Genomic DNA, 19229 nt, shown 5'->3' on the forward strand with positions numbered 1-19229 from the left:
TAGCTGGGAAAGTTATTTAGTGCCCGTCAAAGCACATTTTTTGTTCTGGGTTGAAGTACAATTCCCAATTTAGCAATTTCATAATTTAGTGGTTTCTGCTATATCAGAGCTATTTGAAATCTATCCCTAAAAGGGTATATAATATTGAAGGTGCACATAGGGTCATTCAGAATAACTTCACACACACGCTTCTGTGCATTTCCAAGTCTAATTCTGTCACTAAATCCATACCGGTGACCCAGCGCCTAAATACTAGGCCTCAAATTTAAATCCCTCTAAATCTCTCGTTACCGCTGTCCTGTTGTAGCTGGGAAAGTTATTTAGTGCCCGTCAAAGCACATTTTTTGTTCTGGGTTGAAGTACAATTCCCAATTTAGCAATTTCATAATTTAGTGGTTCCTGCTATATCAGAGCTATTTGAAATCTATCCCAAAAAGGGTATATAATATTCAAGGTGCACATTGGGTCATTCAGAATAACTTCACACACACGCTTCTGTGCATTTCCAAGTCTAATTCTGTCACTAAATCCATACCGGTCACCCAGCGCCTAAATACTAGGCCTCAAATTTATATCCCGCTGAATTTGAATACAATACATTGGGCCAAATAATATATTTGTTGTTGTGGTGAACCATAACAATGAGAAAAACATCTAGTAAGGGACGCGGACGTGGACATGGTCGTGGTGGTGTTAGTGGACCCTCTGGTGCTGGGAGAGGACGTGGCCGTTCTGCCACATCCACACGTCCTAGTGTACCAACTACCTCAGGTCCCAGTAGCCGCCAGAATTTACAGCGATATATGGTGGGGCCCAATGCCGTTCTAAGGATGGTAAGGCCTGAGCAGGTACAGGCATTAGTCAATTGGGTGGCCGACAGTGGATCCAGCACGTTCACATTATCTCCCACCCAGTCTTCTGCAGAAAGCGCACAGATGGCGCCTGAAAACCAACCCCATCAGTCTGTCACATCACCCCCATGCATACCAGGGAAACTGTCTCAGCCTCAAGTTATGCAGCAGTCTCTTATGCTGTTTGAAGACTCCGCTGGCAGGGTTTCCCAAGGGCATCCACCTAGCCCTTCCCCAGCGGTGAAAGACATAGAATGCACTGACGCACAACCACTTATGTTTCCTGATGATGAGGACATGGGAATACCACCTCAGCATGTCTCTGATGATGACGAAACACAGGTGCCAACTGCTGCGTCTTTCTGCAGTGTGCAGACTGAACAGGAGGTCAGGGATCAAGACTGGGTGGAAGACGATGCAGGGGACGATGAGGTCCTAGACCCCACATGGAATGAAGGTCGTGCCACTGACTTTCACAGTTCGGAGGAAGAGGCAGTGGTGAGACCGAGCCAACAGCGTAGCAAAAGAGGGAGCAGTGGGCAAAAGCAGAACACCCGCCGCCAAGAGACTCCGCCTGCTACTGACCGCCGCCATCTGGGACCGAGCACCCCAAAGGCAGCTTCAAGGAGTTCCCTGGCATGGCACTTCTTCAAACAATGTGCTGACGACAAGACCCGAGTGGTTTGCACGCTGTGCCATCAGAGCCTGAAGCGAGGCATTAACGTTCTGAACCTGAGCACAACCTGCATGACCAGGCACCTGCATGCAAAGCATGAACTGCAGTGGAGTAAACACCTTAAAACCAAGGAAGTCACTCAGGCTCCCCCTGCTACCTCTTCTGCTGCTGCCGCCTCGGCCTATTCTGCTGCTGCCGCCTCGGCCTCTTCCTCCGCCTCTGGAGGAACGTTGGCACCTGCCGCCCAGCAAACAGGGGATGTACCACCAACACCACCACCACCACCTCCGTCACCAAGCGTCTCAACCATGTCACACGCCAGCGTTCAGCTCTCCATCTCACAAACATTTGATAGAAAGCGTAAATTCCCACCTAGCCACCCTCGATCCCTGGCCCTGAATGCCAGCATTTCTAAACTACTGGCCTATGAAATGCTGTCATTTAGGCTGGTGGACACAGACAGCTTCAAACAGCTCATGTCGCTTGCTGTCCCACAGTATGTTGTTCCCAGCCGGCACTACTTCTCCAAGAGAGCCGTGCCTTCCCTGCACAACCAAGTATCCGATAAAATCAAGTGTGCACTGCGCAACGCCATCTGTAGCAAGGTCCACCTAACCACAGATACGTGGACCAGTAAGCACGGCCAGGGACGCTATATCTCCCTAACTGCACACTGGGTAAATGTAGTGGCAGCTGGGCCCCAGGCGGAGAGCTGTTTGGCGCACGTCCTGCCGCCGCCAAGGATCGCAGGGCAACATTCTTTGCCTCCTGTTGCCACCTCCTCCTTCTCGGCTTCCTCCTCCTCTTCTTCCACCTGCTCATCCAGTCAGCCACACACCTTCACCACCAACTTCAGCACAGCCCGGGGTAAACGTCAGCAGGCCATTCTGAAACTCATATGTTTGGGGGACAGGCCCCACACCGCACAGGAGTTGTGGCGGGGTATTGAACAACAGACCGACGAGTGGTTGCTGCCGGTGAGCCTCAAGCCCGGCCTGGTGGTGTGTGATAATGGGCGAAATCTCGTTGCAGCTCTGGGACTAGCCAATTTGACGCACATCCCTTGCTTGGCGCATGTGCTGAATTTGGTGGTGCAGAAGTTCATTCACAACTACCCCGACATGTCAGAGCTGCTGCATAAAGTGCGGGCCGTCTGTTCGCGCTTCCGGCGTTCACATCCTGCCGCTGCTCGCCTGTCTGCGCTACAGCGTAACTTCGGCCTTCCCGCTCACCGCCTCATATGCGACGTGCCCACCAGGTGGAACTCCACCTTGCACATGCTGGACAGACTGTGCGAGCAGCAGCAGGCCATAGTGGAGTTTCAGCTGCAGCACGCACGGGTCAGTCGCACTACAGAACAGCACCACTTCACCACCAATGACTGGGCCTCCATGCGAGACCTGTGTGCCCTGTTGCGCTGTTTCGAGTACTCCACCAACATGGCCAGTGGCGATGACACCGTTATCAGCGTTACAATACCACTTCTATGTCTCCTTGAGAAAACACTTAGGGCGATGATGGAACAGGAGGTGGCCCAGGAGGAGGAGGAGGAGGATGAGGAAGAGGGGTCATTTTTAGCACTTTCAGGCCAGTCTCTTCGAAGTGACTCAGAGGGAGGTTTTTTGCAACAGCAGAGGCCAGGTACAAATGTGGCCAGCCAGGGCCCACTACTGGAGGACGAGGAGGACGAGGATGAGGAGGAGGTGGAGGAGGATGAGGATGAAGCATGGTCACAGCGGGGTGGCACCCAACGCAGCTCGGGTCCATCACTGGTGCGTGGCTGGGGGGAAAGGCAGGACGATGACGATACGCCTCCCACAGAGGACAGCTTGTCCTTACCCCTGGGCAGCCTGGCACACATGAGCGACTACATGCTGCAGTGCCTGCGCAACGACAGCAGAGTTGCCCACATTTTAACCTGTGCGGACTACTGGGTTGCCACCCTGCTGGATCCACGCTACAAAGACAATGTGCCCACCTTACTTCCTGCACTGGAGCGTGATAGGAAGATGCGCGAGTACAAGCGCACGTTGGTAGACGCGCTACTGAGAGCATTCCCAAATGTCACAGGGGAACAAGTGGAAGCCCAAGGCCAAGGCAGAGGAGGAGCAAGAGGTCGCCAAGGCAGCTGTGTCACGGCCAGCTCCTCTGAGGGCAGGGTTAGCATGGCAGAGATGTGGAAAACTTTTGTCAACACGCCACAGCTAACTGCACCACCACCTGATACGCAACGTGTTAGCAGGAGGCAACATTTCACTAACATGGTGGAACAGTACGTGTGCACACCCCTCCACGTACTGACTGATGGTTCGGCCCCATTCAACTTCTGGGTCTCTAAATTGTCCACGTGGCCAGAGCTAGCCTTTTATGCCTTGGAGGTGCTGGCCTGCCCGGCAGCCAGCGTTTTGTCTGAACGTGTATTCAGCACGGCAGGGGGCGTCATTACAGACAAACGCAGCCGCCTGTCTACAGCCAATGTGGACAAGCTGACGTTCATAAAAATGAACCAGGCATGGATCCCACAGGACCTGTCCGTCCCTTGTCCAGATTAGACATTAACTACCTCCCCATAACCATATATTATTGGACTCCAGGGCACTTCCTCATTCAATCCTATTTTTATTTTCATTTTACCATTATATTGCGATGCTACCCAAAGTTGAATGAACCTCTCCTCTGCCTGTGTGCTAGGCCTAAATATATGCCAATGGACTGTTGCAGTGGTGGCTGACATGAAGCCTGATTCTCTGCTATGACATGCAGACTAATTCTCTGCTGACATGAAGCCAGATTGTCTGTTACGGGACCTCTCTCCTCTGCCTGGGTGCTGGGCCTAAATATATGCCAATGGACTGTTGCAGTGGTGGCTGACATGAAGCCTGATTCTCTGCTATGACATGCAGACTGATTCTCTGCTGACATGAAGCCAGATTGTCTGTTACGGGACCTCTCTGCTCTGCCTGTGTGCTAGGCCTAAATATATGCCAATGGACTGTTGCAGTGGTGGCTGACGTGAAGCCTCATTCTCTGCTATGACATGCAGACTGATTCTCTGCTGACATGAAGCCAGATCGTCTGTTACGGGACCTCTCTGCTCTGCCTGTGTGCTAGGCCTAAATATATGCCAATGGACTGTTGCAGTGGTGGGTGACGTGAAGCCTCATTCTCTGCTATGACATGCAGACTGATTCTCTGCTGTCATGAAGCCAGATTGTCTGTTACGGGACCTCTCTGCTCTGCCTGTGTGCTAGGCCTAAATATATGCCAATGGACTGTTGCAGTGGTGGGTGACGTGAAGCCTCATTCTCTGCTATGACATGCAGACTGATTCTCTGCTGACATGAAGCCAGATCGTCTGTTACGGGACCTCTCTCCTCTGCCTGTGTGCTAGGCCTAAATATATGCCAATGGACTGTTGCAGTGGTGGCTGACGTGAAGCCTCATTCTCTGCTATGACATGCAGACTGATTCTCTGCTGACATGAAGCCAGATCGTCTGTTACGGGACCTCTCTGCTCTGCCTGTGTGCTAGGCCTAAATATATGCCAATGGACTGTTGCAGTGGTGGGTGACGTGAAGCCTCATTCTCTGCTATGACATGCAGACTGATTCTCTGCTGTCATGAAGCCAGATTGTCTGTTACGTGACCTCTCTGCTCTGCCTGTGTGCTAGGCCTAAATATATGCCAATGGACTGTTGCAGTGGTGGGTGACGTGAAGCCTCATTCTCTGCTATGACATGCAGACTGATTCTCTGCTGACATGAAGCCAGATTCTCTGTTACGGGACCTCTCTCCTCTGCCTGTGTGTGTGCTGGGCCTAAATATATGCCAATGGACTGTTGCAGTGGTGGCTGACGTGAAGCCTCATTCTCTGCTATGACATGCAGACTGATTCTCTGCTGACATGAAGCCAGATTCTCTGTTACGGGACCTCTCTCCTCTGCCTGTGTGTGTGCTGGGCCTAAATATATGCCAATGGACTGTTGCAGTGGTGGCTGACGTGAAGCCTCATTCTCTGCTATGACATGCAGACTGATTCTCTGCTGACATGAAGCCAGATTCTCTGTTACGGGACCTCTCTCCTCTGCCTGTGTGTGTGCTGGGCCTAAATATATGCCAATGGACTGTTGCAGTGGTGGCTGACGTGAAGCCTCATTCTCTGCTATGACATGCAGACTAATTCTCTGCTGACATGAAGGCAGATTCTCTGTTACGGGACCTCCCTCCTCTGCCTGGGTGCTGGGCCTAAATATATGCCAATGGACTGTTGCAGTGGTGGCTGACGTGAAGCCTCATTCTCTGCTATGACATGCAGACTAATTCTCTGCTGACATGAAGACAGATTCTCTGTTACGGGACCTCCCTCCTCTGCCTGGGTGCTGGGCCTAAATATATGCCAATGGACTGTTGCAGTGGTGGCTGACGTGAAGCCTCATTCTCTGCTATGACATGCAGACTAATTCTCTGCTGACATGAAGACAGATTCTCTGTTACGGGACCTCTCTCCTCTGCCTGTGTGTGTGCTGGGCCTAAATATATGCCAATGGACTGTTGCAGTGGTGGCTGACGTGAAGCCTCATTCTCTGCTATGACATGCAGACTGATTCTCTGCTGACATGAAGCCAGATTCTCTGTTACGGGACCTCTCTCCTCTGCCTGTGTGTGTGCTGGGCCTAAATATATGCCAATGGACTGTTGCAGTGGTGGCTGACGTGAAGCCTCATTCTCTGCTATGACATGCAGACTGATTCTCTGCTGACATGAAGCCAGATTCTCTGTTACGGGACCTCTCTCCTCTGCCTGTGTGTGTGCTGGGCCTAAATATATGCCAATGGACTGTTGCAGTGGTGGCTGACGTGAAGCCTCATTCTCTGCTATGACATGCAGACTGATTCTCTGCTGACATGAAGCCAGATTCTCTGTTACGGGACCTCTCTCCTCTGCCTGTGTGTGTGCTGGGCCTAAATATATGCCAATGGACTGTTGCAGTGGTGGCTGACGTGAAGCCTCATTCTCTGCTATGACATGCAGACTAATTCTCTGCTGACATGAAGGCAGATTCTCTGTTACGGGACCTCCCTCCTCTGCCTGGGTGCTGGGCCTAAATATACAGACGTGGACAAAATTGTTGGTACCCTTTGGTCAATGAAAGAAAAAGTCACAATGGTCACAGAAATAACTTTAATCTGACAAAAGTAATAATAAATTAAAATTCTATAAATGTTAACCAATGAAAGTCAGACATTGTTTTTCAACCATGCTTCAACAGAATTATGTAAAAAAATAAACTCATGAAACAGGCATGGACAAAAATGATGGTACCCCTAACTTAATATTTTGTTGCGCAACCTTTTGAGGCAATCACTGCAATCAAACGCTTCCTGTAACTGTCAATGAGACATCTGCACCTCTCAGCAGGTATTTTGGCCCACTCCTCATGAGCAAACTGCTCCAGTTGTGTCCGGTTTGAAGGGTGCCTTTTCCAGACTGCATGTTTCAGCTCCTTCCAAAGATGCTCAATAGGATTGAGGTCAGGGCTCATAGAAGGCCACTTTAGAATAGTCCAATTTTTTCCTCTTAGCCATTCTTGGGTGTTTTTAGCGGTGTGTTTTGGGTCATTGTCCTGTTGCAAGACCCATGACCTGCGACTGAGACCAAGCTTTCTGACACTGGCTAGTACATTTCTCTCTAGAATTCCTTGATAGTCTTGAGATTTCATTGTACCCTGCACAGATTCAAGACACCCTGTGCCAGACGCAGCAAAGCAGCCCCAGAACATAACAGAGCCTCCTCCATGTTTCACAGTAGGGACAGTGTTCTTTTCTTGATATGCTTCATTTTTTCGTCTGTGAACATACAGCTGATGTGCCTTGGCAAAAACTTCGATTTTTGTCTCATCTGTCCACAGGACATTCTCCCAGAAGCTTTGTGGCTTGTCAACATGTAGTTTGGCATATTCCAGTCTTGCTTTTTTATGATTCGTTTTCAACAATGGTGTCCTCCTTGGTCGTCTCCCATGTAGTCCACTTTGGCTCAAACAACGACGGATGGTGCGATCTGACACTGATGTTCCTTGAGCATGAAGTTCACCTTGAATCTCTTTAGAAGTCTTTCTAGGCTCTTTTGTTACCATTCGGATTATCCGTCTCTTAGATTTGTCATCAATTTTCCTCCTGCGGCCACGTCCAGGGAGGTTGGCTACAGTCCCATGGATCTTAAACTTATGAATAATATGTGCAACTGTACTCATAGGAACATCTAGTTGCTTGGAGATGGTCTTATAGCCTTTACCTTTAACATGCTTGTCTATAATTTTCTTTCTGATCTCTTGAGACAGCTCTTTCCTTTGCTTCCTCTGGTCCATGTCGAGTGTGGTACACACCATATCACCAAACAACACAGTGATTACCTGGAGCCATATATATAGGCCCAATGGCTGATTACAAGGTTGTAGACACCTGTGATGCTAATTAGTGGACACACCTTGAATTAACATGTCCCTTTGGTCACATTATGTTCTGTGTTTTCTAGGGGTACCATCATTTTTGTCCATGCCTGTTTCATGAGTTTATTTTTTTACATAATTCTGTTGAAGCATGGTTGAAAAACAATGTCTGACTTTCATTGGTTAACATTTATAGAATTTTAATTTATTATTACTTTTGTCAGATTAAAGTTATTTCTGTGACCATTGTGACTTTTTCTTTCATTGACCAAAGGGTACCAACAATTTTGTCCACGTCTGTATGCCAATGGACTGTTGCAGTGGTGGCTGACGTGAAGCCTCATTCTCTGCTATGACATGCAGACTAATTCTCTGCTGACATGAAGACAGATTCTCTGTTACGGGACCTCCCTCCTCTGCCTGGGTGCTGGGCCTAAATATATGCCAATGGACTGTTGCAGTGGTGGCTGACGTGAAGCCTCATTCTCTGCTATGACATGCAGACTAATTCTCTGCTGACATGAAGACAGATTCTCTGTTACGGGACCTCTCTCCTCTGCCTGTGTGTGTGCTGGGCCTAAATATATGCCAATGGACTGTTGCAGTGGTGACTGACGTGAAGCCTCATTCTCTGCTATGACATGCAGACTGATTCTCTGCTGACATGAAGCCAGATTCTCTGTTACGGGACCTCTCTCCTCTGCCTGTGTGTGTGCTGGGCCTAAATATATGCCAATGGACTGTTGCAGTGGTGGCTGACGTGAAGCCTCATTCTCTGCTATGACATGCAGACTGATTCTCTGCTGACATGAAGCCAGATTCTCTGTTACGGGACCTCTCTCCTCTGCCTGTGTGTGTGCTGGGCCTAAATAAATGCCAATGGACTGTTGCAGTGGTGGCTGACGTGAAGCCTCATTCTCTGCTATGACATGCAGACTAATTCTCTGCTGACATGAAGACAGATTCTCTGTTACGGGACCTCCCTCCTCTGCCTGGGTGCTGGGCCTAAATATATGCCAATGGACTGTTGCAGTGGTGGCTGACGTGAAGCCTCATTCTCTGCTATGACATGCAGACTAATTCTCTGCTGACATGAAGACAGATTCTCTGTTACGGGACCTCTCTCCTCTGCCTGGGTGCCGGGGCCTAAATATCTGAGAATGGACTGTTCCAGTGGTGGGTGACGGGAAGCCAGATTCTCTGCTATGGAACCTCTCTCCAATTGATTTTGGTTAATTTTTATTTATTTAATTTTTATTTTAATTCATTTCCCTATCCACATTTGTTTGCAGGGGATTTACCTACATGTTGCTGCCTTTTGCAGCCCTCTAGCTCTTTCCTGGGCTGTTTTACAGCCTTTTTAGTGCCGAAAAGTTCGGGTCCCCATTGACTTCAATGGGGTTCGGGTTCGGGACGAAGTTCGGATCGGGTTCGGATCCCGAACCCGAACATTTCCGGGATGTTCGGCCGAACTTCTCGAACCCGAACATCCAGGTGTTCGCTCAACTCTAGTGACCACCCATACGTATTTTTACGGCGGTCACTAAGGGGCCTTAGGCTGGGCCACAGCATTTTTAGGCTGTTTAACCCTTTACATGCCAGGCGCAATGGCGCCTGCTGCATGTAAAGTGGTGACAGAGGGAGCGGACTCCCTCTGTCTCCCATCAGCACCCCGAAAATGCGATTGCGGGGTGCTGATGTGTTGGGAAGCTTACCTTGCTTCCAATGAGGGCCCCGAGCCTGTCTGTAGTTATCTCCAGCAGGCTGTGCCTCTCTGGAGCAGCCTGCTGGTCAATGTTTGAATAGCATTGCTATAGAAATGTAATGCATTATAGAGATAATACTGTATTTTATAGTCCCCTTGTGGGACTTTTAAGTAGTAAAAAAATTAGAAAAAAAATACACATTTATTAAATAAAATAATTCCATAAAATAAAAAATTATGCTTTTTTTTCATTGAAAATACGCTTTTCAATGAAAAAAATAGCAAAAAGAAAATATCCCCCATATGTTTGGTATTGCCGCGTCCGTAACGACCCGGACTACATAAATATTACATAAATTATACCCTATGGTGAACGCCGTAAAAAGAAAAAAAAAATGACAGTTTCTAATTTATTCTTAGTTTCCACTGAACAAAAACATAATAACAAGCAATTAAAAAGCGGCATTTACTACAAAATGATACCAATGAAAAATACAAGTTGTCCCTCAAAAATCAAGCCCTCACACAACTCCACAGAAAAATAAAATAAAAAAGTTATGTCTTGTGAAGTGGCAATGCAAAATCATTTTTTTGGTTAATATAATATACTATAATAAGTATTTAGTATCACTGTAATCGTGCTGACCCAGAGAATAAAGATATTATGTTTTTTGTACCTAAATATTAACGCAGTAAAATTTATAATGTAAAAACGCAGTGGCTGTATTGATATTTTTCCCCATCTCCCTCCCAGAAAGAGTTAATAAAAGTTAATCAGAAAGTTATGTGTACCCCAAAATGGTGCCATTAAAAACTACAATTTGTCCCGTAAAAAACAAGCCCTCATATAGCTATATAGACGTAAAAATAAAAAAGTTATAGCTCTTGGAACGAGACCATGAAAAAGGAAGAAAAACGCTTGGTCATAAAGGCCCAAACAGGCTTGGTCACTAAGGGGGTTAAGCATGAGGGCATGAGCCCTTACTTAGGACTTAGTTGAAGGTCCTTTGGCAGCCATTGCAGCTGCCATTATTCTGCAGATCTTCTCTGTCAGGTTGGTTAGGGACCAACAGTGGACAGCAATTTTTTAGGTTCTCCAGAGATGTTCGATTGGGTTCAAGGACTTTGGCTGGGTTACTCAAGGACGTTCACAAAGTAGTCTCTAAGCCACCCATATGTGGTCTTGGTGGTCTGCTTAGGGTTATTGTCTTGTTGAAAGGTGAACCATCAGCCACCCTGAGAGCACTCTGTATCAGGTTTTCATTAAGAATATCTCTGCATTTTGTTCCATTCATGTTTGCCTTAACCCTGACCAGTCTCCCTGTCCCAGCCCCTGAAAAAACACCACCACAGTATAATGATGCTATGGTGTCGGGTCCCTGCTAGACATGACACTTAGAAATGAGGTAATTCAATCCTGCTTTCATCAGACCAGAGAATCTCATTTCTCACAGTCTGAGAGTCCTTTGGGTCCTTTTTTTTTGCAAACTCAAAGGAGGCCTTTTGATGTGTCTTTTACTGAGGAGAGCATTCTTTGTGGCCACTCTGTCATAAAGCCCATATCAGTATCGCAGTGATAGTTGACCTTCAGGAAGTTTTTCCCATCTGCATACAGGATCTTTGGAGCTCAGCCAGCGTGACCATTGGGTTCTTGGTCACCTCTATTACCAAAGCCCTTCTCTCCAGATTACTTAGTTTGGTGGGGTGGCCAGGTCTTGAAAGAGTTATATAGACAGGGGTGTGTCTTTTTAAATAATATTCAGTCAACTGAATTTACCACAGGTGGACACCAATCAAGAAACATTTCAAAGATGATCAAGAGAGATGGGAGGTCCCCAGAACTAAATTTCAAGTGTCATAACAAAGTTTCTGAATACCTCTATCCATGCAAAATTTTAATTTTAGTTTTCCCTTTTTAATAACTTTGCAATTTCCCATTATGGGGTATTGAGTGCAGATTACTGGGGAAAAACTTGATTTCTTTTTAAATTTTGGTTAGAGATAAGCGAACTGGTTCGTCCTGCTTGGGACAAACCAAATTAATTTCAAATTTTCATTGAGAATCCTATCTCCGTAGATGTATTGCCTCTGATGAGACTATTTCATTATAGCCGTTGTTAACACGAGACTTCATTAGTCTCGCGCATGCGCTATTACGAATCCAAACCCGGATACATTAATGATTGTGGCATACGCCACAAATCCAGGTTTGGATTTGTTATGTAATACATTAATGCATAAGTTGCTGCTCACAGTAATGGCACGTGCGCAAGACTAAGGAAGTCCCGCTTTAGCAGTCATTGAAAGCAGGACGAACCAGTTCACTCATCACTAATTTTGGCACAAGACTGCAATATAACAACACGTGAGGAAAGTGAGAGACTGAAGACTTTTCCAATACATTGTATTTATGTGCTTGTATATGTATATGAGACTGTATGTATGTGCTTATATGTGAATGCCACAACATAACAATATGTGAAAAAAGTGAAAGGGGTCTAAACACTTTCTGAATGCATTGTATGTATTAAATGTATCTTGTAAGGCCTTATTTACATGGTCAGTGTTCGCTCAGTGATTTCCATAATCGATTATGAGCCAAAACAAGGTGTTTGTAAAAAAAAAAAAATTATAAAATAAAACTGAACAGGTGCAAATTTTTCCACATACATAATCTCAGTGTAGGCTCCACTGCTTGTTTTAGTCCACAATCACCGATGGAAATCACTGACCAAACACTGACATGTGAATAAGGCCTTACCCTGTTGACTATACAGTAATTTTGCTTCTGTTTGCCCATAGAGCCTTCCACAGATCCAGCCACTATCCAAGAGGTTAGCGAGTATGTGTTGTCACTCAAGCTACCTGTTGATGCCTCTTCCCTTCAGAGGAAAATGAAAGAAATAAGGAACATAGCAGGAAAATTGCCTAATGTTGATGCAGTGCTGACTCAAACAAAAGAGGACATTGCCAAAGCAAAGAAACTGCAGAATGAGGCTGAAGAAGCCAGGTAGGTCGATAAAATAGATTTACACCAATGATGGAAAGAATAAACATCATATATTAATTATCAAGACTAATCTCTGTATTCCAAACATCCCATGTCAATTCCATAACAATATCTGAATTACATTGGACCTTCTATTTTCTACTGGTCTAATTATGAGTTTAAATAAACCATGATGTTTATTGCATTATAACAGTGTAATCCAGCAGAGAACTTAACATTAGGTAGTTATTACATTTCCCACCAATATGTCATCACTTTAAGTGGTCAGACACTCATACAAACTGTTTCCGGAGAACTTGACAAGGTTATAACAAATTTACGTTAAAGGGCTTCTGTCAGTCCACTAAACCGTTTTTTTTTTTGTTAATATTAATCCCTACACTGCAAGCTCCCTGTACATATGCTAAATATTCATTTTTGTTCTGTAGATTTTGTTAAAAATCAAGTTTTATAATATGTAAATTACCTTGCTACCAGCAAGTAGGGCGGCTACTTGCTGGTAGCAGCCGCATCCTCCTCTCATCATGACGCCCCCTCCGCCGTTTGATTGACAGGGCCAGGGAACGGGATCGTTCTCTGCTGGCCCTGTTTGAATTCAAAATATCGCGCCTGCGCCGTACCTGTCTTTAATCGGCGCAGGCGCACTTAGAGGCGGCCGCTCCATCCTCAATGCGCCTGCGCCGATGACGTCACATCTACACCCGGCGCAGGCTGACGTCACATCTACACCCGGCACAGGCGCCTCTCAGTGCGCCTGCGCCGATTAAAAACAGGTACGGCGCAGGCGCGATATTTTAAATTCAAACAGGGCCAGCTGCGAACGATCCCGTTCCCTGGCCCTGTCAATCAAACGGCGGAGGGGGCGTCATGATGAGAGGAGGATGCGGCTGCTACCAGCAAGTAGCCACCCTACTTGCTGGTAGCAAGGTAATTTACATATTTTTAACAAATTCTACTGAACAAAAATTTATATTTAGCTTATGTACAGGGAGCTTGCAGTGTAGGGATTAATATTAACCAAAAAAAAAAAAACAGTTTAGTGGGCTGACAGAAGCCCTTTAATTATCTTAGTTAATCCTTTGTTTACTATTTTAGGGGCACTTCTATATTTTAATGGTATGGCATATCATTAGGACATGTCATGGTGATATAAGCAGGGTCTGGTCTTCAGTTCCCACACTGATCTCAAGGATAAAGAGCACAAGGTTACCTTGAGTATGTCCTAGCACACTGTTGCTTCAGTCCACTGTACAGTGAACTTATTTTCCTGCACGACTGGTGGATGGAAGTTCTACCGTACAGGGAGCAACTATTAATCATAAGTAGAACTGAGGCCTTCATACTGAGGATCTATGGGGATCCCTAGGGAGGTGCCATTACATGTAATGGTGAGAAAATCCACTTCAAATGGCCACACATGGAAGAAAGTGGGTAGTTAAAGCCTGTTAAAATGCTGATCCTTGTTTTCCTAAATGCCGACGTCAGGGAAGAAGCAAGTTGCTCTTATACAACTCTTTTACCCTAAGTTCACACCTGAGCGTTTTACAGCGCGTTCAAACGCGCTGTAAAACGCTCAACACATGAAAACCAATGCTTCCCTATGGGAATGGTTCTCACCTGGGCGTTTTACAGCGCGTACGATCGCGCTGTAAAACGCCCGACGCTCAAACAAGTACTTGAGCTTCTTTGGGGCGTTTTGACGCGCGTTTGTGGCCATAGGACACTGCAGTCAATGACACAAACGCGCGTTTACTATTACAAAAAACGCGCGTCAGAAACGCGCGTCAAAAACGCGCGTTTGGGAAACGCTCAGGTGTGAAAGCAGGGTAATGCTTTAAGACAGCATTAGTAATGACAGCAACACATATGGCTATGGGTAAATGGATGGTAGTTGGTGGTGACAGACATCTTGTAGGAAAACAAACTTTGCTGTCTGATTTTATTTAAAAAATAAAACATGGTCCACAAAGTATTCCTATTTGTTTGCAGATGCCTTCTTCTCTGTCTTCAGACATGTAAAATAGTGGCTGCCATTTTAAGAGATTCATCCAAATGAAACACAAAATATTCAGATTCAGCTGAAATCTGTTTTTTTCGGAATTAATTTGCTCATCTCGTATAATCATTCATATTACTTATATTGTGTGAATGAGTATCGGATCTTGAATAACGGGTTTCTTTAAACTCTTAAACCTTAGGAACAAAGCAATCAATGTTGAAGAAAATGTGGATGATGTTGTAGGTAATATTAATCAAGCAAGGAGAATCCTCCAGGAAGCAGAAGATAAAATCCGTGGATCAAGCACATCTTTGCTGCAAATCCAGGATCGTATGCAAGAGGTGAGACACAGTGGAGCGCATTTACTATTTTGTATAACATTACATACATCTTAGAGACTGATGAGATTTGTGGATTGATTATAACCATGGAGTCACTGAGCAATAATTATAAAACCTGTTTTCCATGTATATGCTTTGGATCAGCTTTGATTCAAGATGCATTTTAATGCTAATTATTCAAGACAAGGGCTGGAGATCATCTTCTATTGATGTGGATGTTTCTGTGTATGGTTATAAATGTAAAGGTCCTAGAAGTATTAATACTTTATTCTGCTTTGTAAAATTGACCAGAATTAATTATCATTACAGATTGAGCAAGTTCTGGGGCCGGTAGAAAGGGGTCTGACAGATGTCCATGATCAGCTTCAGGGCTTTACACAACGAGTGGAAAATCTGCGCAAAGGAACTGCAGAAAGTCTACAGAAGGCTGGTCAGGCTCAGCAAGCAGCTGAGGGAGCTCATAGCAAAGCTATGGATGCACAACAGGTACTGAAAGAATATGATGCATGGATACATGTACACTTCATTATACTTACAAAATCCAGTGGGCATTCCACAGTTTATGTGGTGAATGTGTCTAGAGAAGTGCCCCAGTTATAATGGATAGGGAAAGACCGGTGTAATTCAGGAGGGCTCCGGTAGCCAGGTGCACAAGTACCTGATGTTCCTGGCATTATTAATGCTGAAAGCATCAGATTGGTATGTACTCGGTGTGGGGATTCGCTCTGGTAGGCAGGGTAAGCGGACGCAGAACAGAGGCAAATTACTAGTTCTTAAATCAAGCTTCAGTGTTTATTCACACACTAGGCAATTTCACAAAACAAAACATCACTTTGCAGTCTTGGCCTTGGTGTTAATTCACACACAATGGCAAGTTCATACAGCAAAACGTCACTTTGCAGTCTTGGTGTTAATTCACACACAATGGCAAGTTAATACAGCAAAAATCACCTTGTAGTTTTTTTGGTGTTGGTTCACACCTTGCTGGCAGTTCTGCTTCAAACAATCCATAGCATGCTTTAGGGGGCCTGTTTCCCCGACACATGGGTCTCAACCCTCCAACCCTTCACAAGCCTCAGATCCCAATACAGAAATGGATTTCTGCTGAGCCCAGCTGTCTTTTAAGGACAGCTAGGTGTTGCCAAAACCTGGACCGGCACTTAAGATCCAGTCCAGTGTTTGACCCCACCTGGCTGCAAATCAGCCCAGCAGCACACGCTGGGAGGAAAATTCCTGTCTTCTCAAATCACACCCTTCACTGAGTCACATACCCCCCATCCTTTTGTTCAACCCTGAGGGGGTGAATACTCGCCAGACAGTGTACCTGGGACAGGACATCTGCATTTCCCTGCAATGATTTGATACATATGCAAATTAACCTTAGATGAGTCCTGTCCCTGAGATGAGTCCTGTATGTGAGATGAATCAGGGACAGGACTCATCTCAGGATAATTTGCATATGTATCAAATCGTTTTTTTTTACACACTAAAAGCACACAGAGCTATGGGGACTGGATATTGCGGATGTGCTAGCGGCCATCTAGCAACCCATGTCCTCAGCTCTATACCCAAAATCCCGGTGACAGGTTCCTCTTAAAGGGGTTCTGCCAAGCATGAAAGTTATTTTCACTCCACAAAGTAGCAGATTACTAACTGTTGGGGAGGGGCCGATTGTTGGGAACCCCACTGATTCTGGGAACGAAGACCCATTCCCTTGTCCTGATGGAGCAGGTGTCTATATGGGACTGCCAGAAATAGCAGAGTGCTGTACTTAATGCAGCTAGATGCAAACTTTGTCAAGTTGCACAAAACTAATAATATCTCTACTGCTTTATTTCCGTTGAATAAAAACTATAATATGTATTGTATAGGGTCTAGGTGCCGTGCAGGAAAAATATGCCTTATTGAAGAACCGCTTAGGCCAAGTATCCAGTCTTGGTGCCCAGGGACAGAAGGTGGCAAATATCAAGATGGAGGCTGATCAGCTTTTCAAAGAGTCAGAAGGAATGCTCAAAAAGATGAACGGTAAAAGAAACTGCAAGACAAAATGTCCATCCTATGTAACAGCTCCTATTAATAGTTTCTGTCAGGAGTTACAGAGTTAATAGTTGCTTACTATGGTAGCAACAGACTGAATGGCACAGCCTAGCGTCTTACTGTTTTTATATTCATCTGAATGCTTCCTACACGTTTTGTACAAGCGTCTGAAAGTATTAGCAATATGTTCCTAGGAGCCAGAGGCCTTCTGTTCATTCCTTCATTCAGACTGGGATGAAGGAAGCTCGAAACTGTGCTGGACAAGTAAACCGGACTCCATGCACTGAACGGAAACTGTTACCAGGTTTATGCTACCCTATCTGAGAGCAGCATAAAGTAGTGAGGGAGACCTTGATTTCATTGTGTATCACATGCTCCTCAGTTCACAGTATTCATGAAGGACCAGCTCCCCCTGCCAACCTGCCATTGATTGACAGCTTTCTCCCTATGTACTGTACAGGGAAAAAGCTGTCCTTCAGCAACAGAGGGACACCACATGTATCTGTACCTAAACAGAAAGGTAGCAGAGCATAATGCATATACTGTGTCAAATACAGGTAGAAGATGTCCATTGTATTTTTGCATATATGGTCTCCATTGCTCATTGACACTCAGAATAGTGCTGCATGCTTATTATTAATTGGCTGGTAATGGATTCATCACATCCTTCATGGCTCATGTAAAAAATGTTAAGCCCTTACATTTAATGTGATCAGAGCCCACAACACACACACACACGTCGAGTGTGTATGATCATATTTTAGATTTGGAAGTTGTATTTATTCACATATTTAGCTTCAGACCTCATGTAACATATGGCAGATTTCATCATTTCAAACATTCTTTCTCCATAGGACTGTTGTACCAATTCAACTTATACACTTGATCCAGAGCTAGATATGAGTATGGCTATTATTAGTTCTGTAAGTAAGGGCTCATGCACACAAACGTATTTTCTTTCAATATCCATTCCGTTTTTTTGCGGACTGTATGTGGAACCATTCATTTCAATGGGTCAGCAAAAAAAAAAAAAACTGAAGTTACTCGGTGTACATTCCATTTCCGTATGTCTGTTCCACAAAAGTATAGGACATGTGCTATTATTGTTCGCATTATGGGCAAGGATAGTACTGTTCTATTAGGGGCCAGCTGTTCTATTCAGAAAAATACGGAATGCACACAGACGTCATCCGTATTTTTTGCGGATCTGTTTTTGCGGACCGCAAAATACATATGGTCGTGTGCATGAGCTCTCAGGATGGGAGTTGGGGAAAGAAAAGTGTGATAGTGAGAGTGATGCATACTCAGCTACTATGAAGCAGGTGACATTCAAAATGTTGCTTTGCTGGTATCTAAGATTTTTTTTTTTCCTTACAGAAATTGAGGCCGAGCTTCGAGAGGGTCAGGAGTCTGTGATGAACAGAATTTCAGAGCTGCAGGACATGGAAGAAGAGGTCAAGAGTCTGCGAGATGACATCCGTTCAAGAGCTGCCTTTTACGCAACCTGTAGGGATTAAAAACAGTGGGACATTGCCATTTATTTGTGTCTGAATGTTACTTGAATTTTCTTCTTGTCTCTGCTTGTATACAAAAGGTCAATATTTCAAGGTTTTAATTCCAGATTCTATGGATTATTATTTTTTACATTCTCTGATGATGCTTGCACATTTGCACATTTTCCAGTTTGTGTGCAGTTTTTGGAGCAAACATTGGAATTCAAAAATAAAAGGGAAGTAAAATAATTTTGTGTACTTTCTTCACCTTTTGATCCTCTCCTGACATTGGATTCAAAAACTCCATTAAAAAAACCACTAAAAAGGCATGTGTGAAGGCACTCTAACAAAGGTTAAATGAGGCTCCCATAGAAGTCATTACCAATCAGTAATTTGTTTTCATCTTAGGCTACATGCACACAACCGCATGTGTTTTGCGGTCCGCAAAAAAAAAGGATGACGTTCTGTATGGCATCCGTTTTTTGGGGGATCCGTTTTTTTTTGCGGATCCATTGTAATAATGCCTATCCTTGTCCGCAAACTAGAAAAAAATAGGACATGCACTATTTTATTTGCGGAGCAACGGAACTGACATACTGATGTGGACCCATTGAAATGAATGGGTCCGCATCCTATCCGCAAAAAAAACGGAACGGACACGGAAACAATATA

General features: G+C 45.1%; 1 protein-coding gene across 1 annotated transcript in view; it reads left to right on the forward strand.

Annotated features, from left to right (window-relative positions):
• Window positions 1–18806, forward strand: part of LAMB3 (laminin subunit beta 3) — a 163634-nt gene extending 144828 nt beyond the window's left edge. The window contains exons 19-23 of the mRNA XM_044288328.1: window positions 12480–12687; window positions 14886–15027; window positions 15337–15513; window positions 16899–17052; window positions 18442–18806. Coding sequence (XP_044144263.1) covers window positions 12480–12687; window positions 14886–15027; window positions 15337–15513; window positions 16899–17052; window positions 18442–18581 — 821 coding nt within the window. The 3' untranslated portion in view covers window positions 18582–18806. The remainder of the gene's footprint in view (window positions 1–12479; window positions 12688–14885; window positions 15028–15336; window positions 15514–16898; window positions 17053–18441) is intronic.
• Window positions 18807–19229: the final 423 nt, after the last annotated feature.

Source organism: Bufo gargarizans, chromosome 3 (genome assembly GCF_014858855.1).
Source record: "Bufo gargarizans isolate SCDJY-AF-19 chromosome 3, ASM1485885v1, whole genome shotgun sequence".
NCBI classification, from domain to species: Eukaryota; Metazoa; Chordata; class Amphibia; order Anura; family Bufonidae; genus Bufo; species Bufo gargarizans.